At 34.3% G+C, this 16983-nt stretch overlaps 1 protein-coding gene across 1 annotated transcript in view; it reads right to left on the bottom strand.

Moving 5' to 3' along the window:
- Positions 1-12491: 12491 nt before the first annotated feature.
- The window catches only part of LOC131056791 (putative expansin-A17), a 51264-nt gene continuing 46772 nt past the window's right edge, over positions 12492-16983 (bottom strand). Inside the window, exons 3-5 of the mRNA XM_059218816.1 lie at positions 13313-13461; positions 12888-13209; positions 12492-12801 (exon numbers count right to left, since the gene is read on the bottom strand). Coding sequence (XP_059074799.1) covers positions 12492-12801; positions 12888-13209; positions 13313-13461 — 781 coding nt within the window. The remainder of the gene's footprint in view (positions 12802-12887; positions 13210-13312; positions 13462-16983) is intronic.

A 16983-nucleotide genomic window follows, 5' to 3' on the forward strand; every position in this document is an offset into this window, starting at 1 on the left:
TAATCCAAAATGATATAACAACATCCACAATAAGTAGAACATCCACCATAACATAAATATTTATACATGAAAAACCCAAATAGCTAAAAACCACTCTGACATGGAACTCACAAGTTAACTATCTGCAGTAATAGATAACTAGCTGATTAGGGTCTACAAAGTGCTCTACTAGGAGCGAATCTTGTTAGAGATCCCAAAGCTTGATTAGAAGCGTATACCTTGTGAAAGGTAGTACCCTGTTAGGAGAAACCTCGGTGGAGAATTGCTGACTCCAAACTAATGGATCACCCTGTTAGAGGATTTGAACATTGAAGCTTGTTAGAGCTTACTCGGTAAGGGGATTTTAATTCTGTTGTGATTGTTAGAAAACAACAGGATTGGTTTGATCTGTTTGAGTAGCACAATACTTGCTTGATCAAATCCTTCTAAACATATTTAGCACTGCTCTTCTGCATACTCTGCAACTTAACTCTTTTGACTTTCGCACACAACATATCAGTTTCACTCATGAAATAATTCATTGTGATGTGAATATATAGACATTTAGATTTCATGTTGACCCAAAGAAATCATAACACAATTTCCTAGGTACAATGTATCTGGTCAAATGATCATAACTCATCACAAAAATATCACCAAAAATTGTCAGTGGGATAACTCATCACGATATTTGATAACTGATCACACAATCAGTGAATATCGGTTGGAACAATCAATACCAGTTAGAGTTAAACATATGAACCATTATCATTGAATCTCATGATATAATCTCCGCTTGATCTTCATGTTGATGTCGATTAATGTGTATCCACTAGTTGTCTTCTATGCATATACCAGTTGTCACAAAGTATCGGTTAGAGATAAACCTCTTAGTATAACCTAGCATACCGGTTGTAGTATAAACAACTTGAAGTTATACCGGTAGACAATATAAACATGTGTGTCTATGTGTTTCATCAATTACAACATATGATGAATTCATTACAATCATCATCAAGCCAACAATATTCCCTTTGGCATTGATGGCAACACTTAGAAATTTTTATAGTAATAGCGCTAAGTGTGCATACAAAGCAAAATTTACACATATACACATGCTCCTCCTTAATGCATACATTATACAAAATTTTCAAAAACACACATACATATTTCTACTCCCCCTTTGACAAAAATGCCAAATTGAAAAACTAAATATATATATATATATAGAAAATTTGTATCAAAGTGTTTCGTATATACAAAAACAACTTAAAAAAAAACCTGAATCAAGATTCATGCATTAGCTAGTCTCATAAAAATATCATTAAAGTTCTTCAACTATGATATGTCAATTGTCCATTTCACTAGTACGTTCTCAGTGTACTTTTTTGTTGACATAAGCTATGTATGGAATTCTTCCATCGAAAGTGTACAGGTTTCTAGAGTTGATAAGATAGCTTCTGCATTTGAGTGGGCTCTCTGTAGTATGTTCACTTGTGATGTGAGTAGACTCTTGAGTTCCTTTAGAGAGAAGAGTCTCTTTTCCTTCTCATTCTCATAAGTATCCAACCTGTTGTCCAAATCATCTACAGATTTGCTAAAAGAAAATATAGAGTCCTGAAGTGGGACATATGTATTCCATATCCTTTCTAGCTCTTGCTCTATTTCTATTTGTCTTTTTTTGATATCAGAATAATAGAATAAAACATTAGAGGTAGAAACAAGATATTTTCCTCCTCTTTCAATAGCTTTACTCAACAAATCTTTATTATGTGATAGAGCCATTTTTCCAGTATCAATGATCTTTACAATTTTCTCCCCATACTTCTTGTGACTTTTCTCAACATAGGTTTGTGCTGCTTCTTCAAGTGACTTGATTTGAGTAGATGTGTCAGCAACCAACTGAGCAAGTTTTCTAACAGGGGATGTCAGATGTGTTGTAGAAGTTTTTGGTAGTAGACTAGATAGAATATCTACTACACTCTGAATTGTTTCAGCTTCAACCCTTTGCTCTTTAAGTCTCTTCTTATGTGCTCTAGATTACATAACACTTGCAATCGTCATCATTTCAAATGTGCTCATGTTGTCAAAATTGATAGGCCTTGAAATGCCTAATGAATCATCATCAACCCCATCAGTCTGTGGAGTGACTACTAGCTTTGTCGGTTCAGAGGATGTAACCTTAATGATCTCTTTCTCTTGATTCTTCTCTATTTCCTTTTCAGAAGTTTGTGTGACAACAATTTCCATAGACTCCTTCTGAGTTTCTTGAAAAACCGGTGGAGGTTGGGGTTTCTCTGATTGTTCAGGTTTCGGTGGATTGACCACTTTTAGTTGAGTTGTTGGTTGCTCAACTAATGTAACCTGTAACTCAGTGATTTCAGGAGGATCCATATCTGGTGCAGTGTTATCTCTAGATAGATCAAGTGTATCCTGAACATCATCAACAACATGAATAATGGTGTCATCCTTGACAAGATAGACCTCTTCCATCTATTTGATTTCACAGGCTTTCTGATGCATCTCAGTCTCAATAACTACACTTTTCCACTAAGTAGCTTCAATCTCCTTGTTTTGAAAGCAAATTGAATTTTGTACTGATCAACTAAAGCACTTATTTCATCCTTAGACAAATTGGAAAAATATTGTACAAATATCTCATTAATATATTTTTTTTTCTAATTTTATAGTTTCCTCCCATTTATTTAACAAAATAGTGTACAAATAATTTGAGATATCCTTTGAAAGATCATGTGGATATCTACTATAATGACACAAATGAGTGATTACATGTTCAATGATTTGCTTCTTCTCATCTTTAGTGAAGGAATCAAAATGTGCTTTGACATTGTCAAATTTGTTCCTCCCTAATGTCTTCATTGTTCTTTCAAAATGGGTATCAAGCTTGAAAGTTGAGATATCAATAGGAACAGCTGCCTTTGGCACTTCCTTTACTGACTTTGCTACTCTACCGATAGATTTCATCTTCTTACGTTTTTCTTTAGTATCAGTACCCTCAAATTCTTCTTAGAGAATAAGTTTTCAATTTCTCTTCTTTGGTACATTCTCCTTCTTTGTATAGACTTTAGGTGTCGGTTCCTTTTTGGTTTGGATACTTTGAGTCACCCTTGTATTCTTCATCACTGGAGGTTCTTCATCAATTTTCTTTCTCATTCATTTTCCACTTGTGGCAGGAGCAATACTGGTTTTGGCTTGTGCATCCTAGACTACCACAATATCTAGTTTTTCCTTCTTTTTATCTTTAGGAGATGCTAATAGTTTATTAGCATAACCAACCAATAAGTCATGGTTCACCTCATAACTCATATCTTCCATTTCTTCTTTTCTTCGCTCAATTGCTTGCATCAAACAAAAATTAGTTGTAACTGTGAAAACAATGTCTTTTGCAAAATGTCTTACCACATCTTCAGGCAATCTCATTCTCATGCTCATCTTCTTCTAAAACTCATTGAAATACTTATTCATAGCAATAGGAAAAGTATTCTTTACAGCCTTGATGTTGTTCTTGATTTGTGTGGATACTGGTAGGTCCTTTGACCATTCAATATCACCTATTCTCGGTAGCAAATTTTAAAAATAAAAGAATAACCCGACCAATAGCTGTCCATACTTGAAATTTAGACTATTTTCCTTCTTGATAGATTGCAAATTTAGAAACAATTGTCATCTAATTGCCTCACAAAGATCATAATCTACATTTTCAACTATCATCCTATGAGCTATATGAATTGTTGTAGATGGAACACTATTTAGTCTACTAGAGTAAAATACCTGGTAGCCTATAATCATAGCTACAAGTTTCACCGTTGGGTCCCTCATATTGTTAAGAGAAAAAGCATGTTTATCAGATGTTGAACTGGTTAGAGAGTATACTATCTCTTTTGAAATTTGTCTTAGCTCAGGTACTTCATCGGTTGAATAATAACTAGTTACAACCTCAATGGCTTCCTTGGTAATTGTGTGAGTTCTCTCTAAGTACGTTTTCTCACCATGAACCCGAATCAAAATGAGTCTTATATGCTCTTCCTCAAAATCTTCTAGAAAATAAGTGGCATTGTGAAAAAGTTTCTCGAAAACCCTAGCATACTATGTTTGAATCTTTTCATTCTCATCAAAGAGGGATTTTATCTAAGTGTAAATATATAATGATCCTAGATCCTCAATCTTACAAACAATATAGCTCGACAAATCTCCTTTTACTAAGACTCCACTAGGAACTTGTGATAATGCATTATACGACATAATTTGTTCTGCCTCTACAACGTCCATTGGCTCAGATGTAATCATTAACCTTTCTACAATTATCAACCAACAAACTCTCTTAGTTCAGTAAGCGCTCCAAATTTCTTTCTTGAATGCGTTAGGGTAAAAATAGCAAAGTAAAAACTCACTTTTATCCTTTTTACCTACTGCACTAAATGCTCCCCTGTTAGGGGTACAAACTCTAATTTCACTGCTCAAGGAGAAAAACGGTTGATAACACATTAACAAAAAATTATCAAAATTTTATGCTTCAAAATTCTCTTACCGCTCATTCATCTCAAGGGGTCAGGAGGTGGATTTACCGTTAAGCTCCCTTAGCCATATTAAAAGGCTTAATTCACTGGTTTAGGGTTCTCTTCACTGGGTGAAGGAACAGTTTCTTGTCCAAGTGAGTCATCACTTTTCTTTTTCCATATCCGATTCATTTCCTCTCTGGTTTCTTCAACATTAACTTTCTGGATTCCTTTTTGATCCTTAGAACAATTGAATAGATTGATATTTTTGGATCTACAAAATTTTGCTAAGTGCCCCGATTTGTTAAAGTGATAGCAGGCCATACTAGATGGTTTCCAAGGTCTGGCATTTTGTCTCCCAGTTATTCTTCTGTAGTTCATAGCCACATGACCAAAGTTATTACAGATGGTGAAAATGACATTTTTTACCTTTTCCATCTCAAATGGACTAAACGGGTTGCCATAGGGTCTTTGCTAGTTCAAGTTGACGTGGTTGTCAAAATTCCTCATCCAGTTGTCATTTGGTCTTGGATGCATATGTGGTATAGGATTATTTGCTCCATATCTGCACTCAACAGATCTGTCCATAATTTCTGCATGTGAAGCAATAACCTTCAAATTTCTTGGACAGATACCTAGCATTAGTATTGTAGCTTGCATTTCTGTTAGGTTTGTCTTTACAAACAATTGCAGTGTGACCAGGTTTATGGCAAACAAAGAAAACAAGTTTAAAGACCTTCTTACCGGTAGGTTTCTTGATCTTAGGAGCAAATTTGTTCTTAAAAGTGTTGCTCTTTGTACCAGAGGATTCACCTTTCTCAGATGTATGAAAACCAAGTCCAGAGGTATCACCTTTCATCCTTTGTGATTGAATTTGTTCTTCAAGCAAGGTAGAACTCTTTTTGAACTTTTCCATTTTCCCATTTGCTTCAGTAAGCTGTTTGGTGAGATCTTCATAATGCTTTGACAGGTTCTCTCTCAGAGATGATGCTAATTCAAGATCTAGTTGTAAGTTCTCCTTCTCTTCTCTTTCAGCATTCAAATACTCATGCAAGGTAGCATTTTCACACTTGATCTTGGTAATCTCATGATCTCTTTCCTTAATAAGATCTTCAGTTGTTCTTCTGCCTTCCAGTTCCTGACTCATGCGAATAGTAAGACCTTCTAGCTCTCTCCTTAGATTTAGATTTTCACTGTTTAACTTTTTAACTTCCTCGGCTAAAGCATCAATATTGTCCTTATTTGAATAACTATTATCGGATATTTCTAAAACTTGTTCAGTAAGCTCTCTCCTTTTGAATTGTGAAGCTTTTAGTTTGACCCTAAGGGTTTCAAGCTCAATTCTTCTAGCTTATAGCTCTCTAGCCATCTCAAAGTAGCTCATGTCCCCCATGGTGGTTTCGAGGCTCCCTTCTAAGCGATTAGGATTCAAAGAAGTTAGGCTCTAATACCAATTGATGGACTTGAAAAGAACTGAGAGGGGGGGTGAATCAGTGACATGAAAAATAAAACTACTTCAAACACCAACCGGTAGATGAACTTAACAAGACCTTTAAATACAATGCATGTAATCCAAAATGATATAACAACATCTACAATAAGTAGAACATCCACCATAACACAAATATTTATATGTGGAAAACCCAACTAGGTAAAAAACCATGGTGAGATGGAACTCACAACTTAACTATCTGCAGTAATAGATAACTGGCCGGTTAGGGTCTACAAAGTTCTCTGCTAGGAGAGAATCTTGTTAGAGATCCTAAAGCTTGATTAGAAGCTTATACCCTATGAAACATAGTACTCTGCTAGGAGTAACCTCGGTGGAGGATTTATGAATCCAAACTAATGGATCCCCCTATTAGAGGATTTGAACATTGAAGCTTGTTAGAGCTTACTCGGTTAGGGGATTTTAATTTTGTTGTGATTGTTAGAAAATAACAGGATTGGTTTGATCTGTTTGTGTAACACAATACTTGCTTGATTAGATCCTTCTCAAGATATTCAACACTGCTCTTCTGCAACTTAACTCTTTTCACTTTCACACACAACATATCACTTTCACTCATATGAAATAATTCATTATGATGCCAATATATAGACATTTAGATTTCATGTCGGCCCAAAGAAATCATAACATAATTTACTAGGTGCAGTGTATCTAGTCAAGTGATCATAACTCATCACAAAAATACCGCCAAAAATTGTTGGTGGGATAAATCATCATGATTTGTGATAACATCACACAATCAATGAATACTGGTTGGAACAATCAATACTGGTTAGAGTTAAACATATGAACCGTTATCCTTGAATCTCCTAATATAATCTCTGCTTGATCTTCAAGTTGATGTCAATTAATGTGTATCCACTAGTTGTCTTCTATGCATATACCAGTTGTCACAAAGTACCGGTTAGAGATAAACCTCTTAGTATAACCTCTAGCATACCAGTTGTAATATAAATAACTTGAAGTTATACTAGTAGACAATATAAACATATGTGTGTGTATGTGTTTCATCAATGACAACATATGATGAATTCATTACAATCATCATCAGGCCAACAAGTGGAAACCTAGTAAAAACTTTGCATAAAGTTAACAAAAGGATAAAAATACCTTATGAACATCTTGAATCAAACCGATCAAAACTGTCTTATCAATCAAGTCAACCAACCCTAACAATCTATCAATTGGTCTTAAACAGTGAAGAGTACACTTGAAACCAAACAAATCGGACTTATACAGGGTATTCAAATCTCATAAACTAAATATTATCAACCATCACATCAAGCAATCAAAAAAAAAGTACAAATTAGTATGGCTACTAGATTGTGTCCAAGTTAGTCTTTATCTTTTATCAATTGGCAATAAATCATGTTACTATCGTACTCAAGGATGTCCACAAGTGACTACAGGAGCTGTGATGGGCATGATCTTTTTCTTTGTTTGTTTTTTGTGGTGTGAACAAATGAATTTGTAGGGAAATAGTACCAATTGGTTTCTATGTTGGTATGTTCATTATGAAAGTATCCTATGCAAAAAAGAAGTCAAGGATAACAATGCTTGTGAGTATTGCCCATACCTCGACCCTTGGCACTATATCCAAAATGGAGGGGTTCACTCCTTGTCTAGTAAAGTGCTTATTTCTACAATGAGAGATCTCTACACCTTGGTTCCTCATACCCTAGTGTGCAAAGCTCCATTGTTACATAATAAGGCACATAACTTGGTGGTACTTTCATCTCCACTCTTTTCATATTATTTGCTTGATCATTCTCTTTCCAATCATCCTCTCAAATCAATTCTATCATTTCGTTTGACATATTCTTTCCTCAATTCTCTCTTCATGCTAACATTTCTTCTAAATTAATTGAGCCAAGTAATCAAATAATATTCTAGCATATTTAAGCAAAAAATCTTTATTTATCATATAGTTGTCTACTTTTTTGTTATGCATTCATTCATTTAGTTATATTAATTCATACACCTTCATTAATTATATTGCATTAGTTGCATTCATTTTATTTATAGTCATGAAATTGCATATGCATTAATTCATTAGGTAATTGCATTAATTCATTATCATATAGATCTAGTATTTAAGTGCATTAATGAAATTTTGAATTACATTATAGTATAATTTATTGATTGCATTATTATATGGCATTCATTTCGATTAAAAAACTTCCATTTTAGTTCAATACATTTGAAACATTTAGTTCATTTTAAACATCATTTGTCATTACATCATCATAAGATCATTAGTATAGAGATAAGTAAATAACTTCATGCATCATCATTTTTAAAGAAGAATATGTAGAATCATGAATGTATTTTAAACCAAATCATCGCCACCAAAACTGCATATCATATATATATATATATATATATATATATATATATAATGGTAATGTATCATAATATAATGAACTACCCCAAGGCTCATATAACATAATAAACAAGGTGTCAACCAACATTGCCTCTTTCCACTAGAGGATCCTGCTTGCTGGATCCTGCCCTAGGATGTCTGGATGGCACCCTAGGTGGTCCCATAACACTTATGCTACTTGCATCTCGAGTAGTTGATCTACTCGATCTACCTGATCTACCTGAACTATAAGAATGGTAGCTTCATACTCGCTTGCCCTCAGGAACAACTCTCTCGTACTCATGTTGCCAATATAGAGTCTCCTGAGCTAAATGAAAGATCTGATCATCTAGAGTCATGATACCTATACTCGATGCAATATACTGCTCATAAGCATCATGTGCTAACTGTTCCCTTCGAATGGTATCATCCCTCTCCCTCCGTAAGAGACCACACTTAGCGATCAATGCATCTCACTCCTGAATCCATGTCTTCTACTTCTGTCAAACTCAGGCCCAATCATCTCTTCATCCATGTTTCTCCCTAGCCAATGCATCCTCTAAGCTCTGGATCCTATCTCTAAGGACCTATGGATCATCATCATCATCATCATCATCATCATCATCACCATTTCCTCCTCCACCCTCACCATGTACCATGGCAAACGGTACATCCTTGAGCTTGGGCATGTCATTGTCCTCAATTCTCTCACCTCCCTCACTAATCAATGATCCAAAGGAATCTAATCATTATCTCCATCACTACATCTAGAACTGGTGTCACCACCAATGTCCACATCCTCCCCCTCGTCGTCCTCTCCTTCATCCTTCTCCTCCTCATCTCCTTCTGTAGCAGAGATAGCTGCAACTTCTCTTCCACCCCAATCTCCACCACCTCTTCCATCCCCTCCATCTCCCCCATCATCTCCCCTTTGTGGTCTTCGATGTTGTATCTACTGAGGAGAAATTAGCATGATCGGGTCTAGCAATGGGACAGGTGATTGTCTCAACCACCATGCATGATACTGCGGTGTCATGCCCAGATTTGCACTACTCCTATAACCTAACCCCGCTGAACTACCCTAAGAGAGTCAAATTAAGCAACTGCTACATGAGACTATATATAGGCACATAAATCAGAAACCTCATGAGCTACTCAAGAGCAAAATATGTTGTCACATCAAGCACTCCCTAAATCTCTCCAAACTTTCTCATAGTAACTCAATAATCCTCTATGTGTCAACCGTCATCCCAATAAGATACCTTTGCTATCGGTAGTATGGTAAGTGTTGTGCATCATCTGTCCAACCAGGGTAATCCAAATAATACCTCCAAATGAAATGCTTTAGAACATCAATCTGGTGTCTCTAGTGCATAATGTTCCCCAAACCCCTGTTCTTGATCCCTAGAGTATATCTAAATGTATACATCTCCTCTACCTGAAGAGCTACATGAAAGTAAGGACACCTTATATAGATCTATGTGCTCCCAAGCCCAAACCTGAAGTAAAGTGGCACCACAACTGATAGATCTATATGTCAAGTAGACAATCCCATGCATCTGGTGGTATAGTATCACAAGAAAGTAAGGACACCTTATATAGATCCATCTCTCAATGATCATCCCATAGATAACCCTACCCCATCCAACTAGGAATCCATGACATCTCCTATCTAGAATTAGAAGACCTCCAATAAGGTATCAAATTACAATGGTCAAGTCATCATAAGTTTCTTCTAGCTGACCCCATACAATCTCACATTGTTCACTCAAGGGAATATCCTACTCCTCACACTCAAAGCACTCACAAGTTTCTCTAATACCAACCTTGTGATCATAGATTACTCGCTCGCCCTGAATCAAAATATGTAAGATACGCCACACATTCTCTAATGTGATCAAGGCCTCACTAGTGGGAAGATGAAATGAACATGTCTTTGAGTGCCACCACTTGACCAACACAGTGATCAAGGCCCTGTGGGCCGTAACCTCAGGCAGATGTAAATCATGATACAAACTGAGATGTCTAATAAGAGCTATATCCTCAGTAGGTAGCCCATCACAAAGATCAAGTCCACTAGGCCTTGTTTGCCTGCATCCAAGCACACAAAGTGTCTCCTATGGATAAAAATGATGAAAATGTCAGATATTATACTTGCATGACAAACTTTCATAGCACACATTAAAAATCAAAATTTTTAATGAATGCGAGATAGTTAACACTTATGTGGGACATTTATCATGCATGTGAAACATTTATGATTTATGCGACACATTAACAATAATGCAAAAAAACACAATTGGATGCGACACACTTAGCATGTATGCGTAATAATTAGACGCTTGTGAGACAAATAACACTAATGCGCAACAATAGGAATGCATACCACATAATTAAACAACTAATATGAAAGACTTAAAATTTTGGGCTCTGAGATAAATTTGAAAAATTAGACAAAATTAGGAAAAAATGGGAAAAAATTTCAAACACGTACCATGTCTCCGGTGCTAGGTGGTCTCAAGAATGATCAAGCCCACTAGGATGGGTGCTATCGTGCTTTATAGCCAACGATAGTGCTCAAACGGATGCAAGAAAGCTAAACAATCCTACAAAACTCAATGAACTCACAAGGAACCAAAATGAGCAAATGAAGGGGTCACATTTCTATTTATAGTTCAACATTAGGATTTTCTCTCTCTGATGGCTATGATCCCCCTGAATTTCAACACGGTTGTAGGACAATCAAACAGACTCGAAATCGCATTCAACTGAAAAATATTGCTCACTAGCAGGATGTCATGAAATTGGTCCCACTTTCATCATTTTTCAACCAATTTTCTGAGGGGGCATATTTATACCTTAAGCGTCATCGGGGTATACTGGAGCATGTATTTTTTCATTTTCTTTGAAACAACACCGTTCCAACATTTTCTCAAAAAGGGGCAAATGTAGGCACCTAAAAATGTCTCATAAATGGCATACTAATTATTTAATTATTTAATTAAACTAATTATTATTCTTCTGAATTAATTCTAGTCATCACATTTCTCCAAAATTACAAATTATTCTATTTCTATCTCTTTTAATCAATTCATCATTTAAACCACTTCTTTAAATTTATTAATATTTTATTATTTAGTTAATTGCGATTAAAACCTTTAATTAAATAATATTTATTATTTAATTAAACTCAATTTCTAAATAATTAAATAATTTCTTAAAATTATTTAACTAACTAACCTATTCTTTTCAAATATTCAAAATTTAAAATTCCAAATTTCTCCCAAATTCTGATTTCATCAAATTTCAATAAATTACATGTGCATTTCACCTTTCAAATATCCAAATTCAAATAAAATAAAAATGAAATACAATTTCATGTCAAAATTTCTACAACACATGTTGAAATTCTAATTGAAATTCTAACTCCCACTGACTTTTAGTCTGACTAGGCTATCAATTCAGTCAAAATAAGCAATATATTCAGTCATCTCCCCAGTTAACTCCTCAATCACCTTTTTCAACTCTGCAATCAATTTAGTTTACAAATTAATCAACTCAGTCATAGTCATCTGATCAGTCTAATTAGTTAGATTTGGGTTAATCTAGCTTATTTATGACTGATTTTTTCCTTCAAACAATATGCTATATCCATACATTTTTAGCTCATCTTTCTGATTTATCCTTAATCTGAAATGATAGATTGTGAATTAAATATGAGCCATCTTTACAATAAGATTTTTTTGAAATTTTTAATAAAAAACAAATTACAATGTTTAATTTTATACAAGGACATAGGCCACTAAGCTCTTCAAACAAGACCAGGTATAAGCATAAAATAGCAAGATAGGGAAACTTACATATTTTACAACACACTTAATTTACAACAAAGAAGTTTTCACTTCAGAGGAAATTCAGTTGCACTAATTCCTTCAATAGGATGAATCTGTCACTTGGTTTAGATTTTTTTCCTTTTTTGCACTTGCGTTACCAATATCTTGTAATTTATAAACCACGTTTATTTATTCAAACATACGTTTACATAGGAGGGCCTCAAACACCAATTTGGTGTCTCGCTGAGCAGTGAGCGTCGCTCTACAAACTACATTTACCCTTTCATCCTTTATATGAAATTTTGAGAGGAAGCAAATGTTTGGCCAAATTTCCAATTGGAAGGAACCACATTGGACATGGTCAGAATTCTTCCTTTGCTGTCCATCACTCTTAATGACAAACTCTGTCCATTCAGATAAGAATTACTCTGCCAATTGGCTCCCCAGTTTCTGCTCATCTGTTGCCATCCAGTGTTTGATCCTTTTATCCATGCTGCTGTAATATCCCCTCTTCCACCCACATTGCTTATCAGCACTAACTCAAAGTAGTCTCTCCCATTTATGCCAAAGCGTATTCCCCCACTTTTCTTGCAAGGAGTCCTGCAATTCAATTTAACATATTACATTTATAGGAATATGCGATTCTATAGTTTATATTTTTTCGAAAAAAATAAAAATTGGCATACCTTCTATACATAACTGGAACAATTCCAGCTCTGTATTTGGCAATCTGCAGGAAGGCAGGCTGTGACAAGTCAAAATGCTGAAGAGGCAAATTGCACCACCCTCCATTGTCATTCGGCAGGGCATTATTAGGAGGGCAAAAATTAGTAGCAGTGATTATAATGGATTTGCCAGCCAGACACCATTGAGGAACTTTTGTGGCATCACACTTTATTTCATAGCAAGCTCCACACAATGCCCCATTGTTAAACAGAGCGCTGCTTAGAGCTGCAGTATTTGTCCCATATCCAAAAGTGTACATATTACCATACCCACAAGCACCTCCTGCAGAAACAATTCCAATCAAATTAAATTCTATCAATCTCACATACAATAAAATAAGACTAAGGCTCTGTCATGAATGAATATAAGTTGAATTGAAGCTAACCCATAGTTCCAGAGGCATCAGCCTCTCCATAAAATGTAGCATGGGCTGCAGTCCAACCATGAACTAGTACTGCTCTTACTAAAAGAGATACCAAAGTACATGCCACCATCAAGATCTTCATCATTGCTATTCTTTTCAGTTCTGACAGCCTTACAAAGCTCCACAAACTGAAAGAACTGATGATTTCTTCGACTCACACCCTCCTATATATATACACATATTTCAGTTATTCTGGTCAACTTAACCCTGATAACAAATGGGATAAATTATGAGAAATACTACGAGGCAACACGGTGACAAACTCGATGTATAAGTGCTTAGAGGTACGAAATCCAAAATTCATTGGGTTTGAAGCCAGTGGTATACAAAATACTTTCTTTACTAACTCTGCTCCCCTCAAAAAAGTCTATTTCTACACTATGGATAAGTTGAACATTTCAGGCTATCCAGTATCATTAAGCCGAGAAGGATAAAATTAGGACAAGTACTATCAGGTCCCATAGTAACAAACTCAATGCATAAATTCTTAGAGGTACAAAATTCACTTGTTTTGGAGCCAAGTGGCTGTAATTTGGTAAAAAATACTTTTCCTCCCTCCAAAAGTCTCTGTCTACACCATGAATAAGTAGTTCAAGCTATAATGTCTCCACAAGAAAAGTTTCATAAATGCCTTATCAAGTGCAATGTTTTAATATGATTTATATGTACATTTCAATTTTTAACATTCTCAGCACTTTTGGTGGCAGAAAGTCTGCCACTAGAATGTTTCAAAGCTGACAAGGATTTTTTTGGGTAAACATTATAGAAATTTTAAAATCTTGTAGGGTGGATATGTTAATTGTTTTACTAGTACTTCTTTTACAGATTTTGGTACGGTTCCTCTGTTTGTGCCATGTTTTCAGCCCAGCGCAATTGGTTTTGGGTAATAGAGCACATGGATGATGCTCTTGCTCACTTTTGACAAATCTGACTTAGTTAGTTTTGAGAAGTCTAAATATAAAAACTTTCAACTTGTACATATAAAACTGAACCAAATGCAATGTCAACGCACATTGTGCTTTTCAATCTGAATGATTGCTTCGAATCCGGGCAATAACGGTTTTAACGTTCGCTTTCGTAATGTGCAAGTCACTACTTAGATTTGTCAACTTTTTATATTTGATTATGTTATATTCAAATTGAAAAAATGAGGGCTCAATCCTTGTAGTTGAAGAAAAACACGCTTCCATTATAAAGAACAGCTCTTCCGTAATCTGAGCATGAGTATTGAATTATTTGGAATGAGTTCAAGTGGTAAATTATGACATCTTAATAATGAAGATTTGTGTTTGAATTAGATATGTCAGATATTTACATGTACAATTGTTTAGTGTTGGGGTTAGGTAATGATAGTATGATAAAATATGAGATTGGTTTAGAACTCTTGGATCTAATAATATGATAGTATGAGTATGATACAATAGAATTTTGATCATAAATTTCATAAATTAATTGTTGGATCTAATTTCGATCTTTCTATCTAAATTCTATCATATACATCCTCTCTCTTATGTTCATTCTCTATTCTAAGTGTAAATGCTCCCATACAATATGAACATAAATCGGTTAAACTACCGCATCTAATTCAAAAGAGATACCCCCAAGTCATACCATCTAAGTTGAAGTACTCTCTAATATTATCTATATAGATTGACTAAACTACTCTATCTAATTTGGAAGAAACATACCTAAATTATGACATTTAAATTTGAAGGTCCCTAACAATACATATATAAAATAGTTTAACTATCACATCCAATTCTAAAATTCATAAGAGATACCATTACACTACAACATACATGATGTTATATAGTATATAATCTTGATGACTCCCTAATAATGTATGTTTGTGAGTGATTAACCTTAACCCTAAGTCCCACAAACATGCAATATTAGAGATTTATCAAATTCATCAATCTTAGATGCCATTTACTACCTGTTCATCATAATGTAAGGATATCTCTTCTAAACTGATGTTTTGAATAGGATATGGTATTTTACCTAATTTATATATCGATTACTAGGAAGTTTTCAATTTTAAATGTCATGACCTAAGTACATTTTTTTTTTTTTTTAAAGTTTATGCAATTTATATATAATTATGTGTGTGGGGTAAATTTATGCACAAACCTCTTGGTAAATTAACATTCAACATCAATAATAAAAGAGTTTGTGCTCTTTATTTGTTTGGCTCTCTACATGTAAATGAGAATATTTTTGGTATTTTCTAGTTGTAAATCAAATTCAAGTTCAAATAATTCTTTTCCCTCTCAAAAAGGTAGCCAATATGTGTATGATACTTCACTCCACTCGCAAGTTTTATGCTTAGCAGTGTAAGTGTCTGGATAGAGAAATTTAAGGAGTTGAATTGCATGGGGGCTTCACTAGCTAGGCAATATTATATCACATGCATTCATAGTAACGGGTTTAATATCAAAAAATGAGGGTGCCATTTATTGCCTATCTGTAAAAATAGAGGGGTTTTTAATTTTGGCTATGAAATAAATATAATATTTGTGGAAAATAGGGTGGATTTAAATTTGAGCTATGTATTGGGAGGGGTGACAAAAAAGGAGTTTAGGGCAATATTTTTTGAAAACAGAGGGATTGTTTAGTATTCCATAAACGCATGTGCTATAACTCAAGCTCACTAAGTGAAGCCCCGTATTGAGTTGAAGAAGAGTCGGAGTTGAGTTTAGGAAGAGTTTAAAAATGCATGAACAACCTTTATCTGACATGTTTAAATGCTTAATCAATTATGTATTCAATAAATGAAGATTTCCAAATTCAAAAGATAAACTTGCATGTCATTTGTAGAATGTGTTTCACAGTTCCTATTCTTTAAGAGAATTTATTTGAAGTAATGTATGGTTACTTGACTCAATTTGAAATTTGACACTCCATTCATGATGTATTGAATTTTAACCCCTATATTGGTACTAGAAATCAGAATTGAATGCAACAGTCAAAAAAACCTTGTAATCTTTATATTTTTCTTTCTTGGTAACTTTAAATTGGAACATTCCTCAATTTTAACTTAAAAATTTGACCACCAAAATATCTTATTGCAAGTTGAAATTTGACATAATTATAAGAAAGAAAAAAGAAACATTGTAGAAGATTTCTCCCAAAGCATTTCATTACACAATCAAGTTAAACCAAAGCAGTGCAAAGTTTGAAGTTAGTAATGGAGCTAATTTCGACATAGGGCTACCTATTTTTCATGTTATTTTTATTGTATGTTTTAGACTGAGTGTTGGATAGATTTGAGATAGTTTAGATCAAATGAGCACATTAACATTTTAAGTGTTATGTTGTCAAAAAAGTTCCAAGTCATATTATATAATGTTGTTCTTTCACAATAATAAATTCAAACTTATTGGTATTTACTAATTGTTGATAAAAATAAGAAGTTCGATAGTAAATATGTTAAGTTTCATTTCTAATTTTAAAAAATAGTAGAATTTTATTAGTGATAATGATCCATTAAAATTTAAAAAATAGCATTTAGATTACTTTTTAATTTAGCCAATGCAAAACCAATGATTACATGGTGTATTCCAATGTCTAGGTGGGTACAAATTTTAAGTAGATCTAAATATCCATGGGAGAGTCATTAAATTCAAATTATT

This window comes from Cryptomeria japonica, chromosome 4 (assembly GCF_030272615.1).
Source record: "Cryptomeria japonica chromosome 4, Sugi_1.0, whole genome shotgun sequence".
Classification (NCBI taxonomy): Eukaryota; Viridiplantae; Streptophyta; class Pinopsida; order Cupressales; family Cupressaceae; genus Cryptomeria; species Cryptomeria japonica.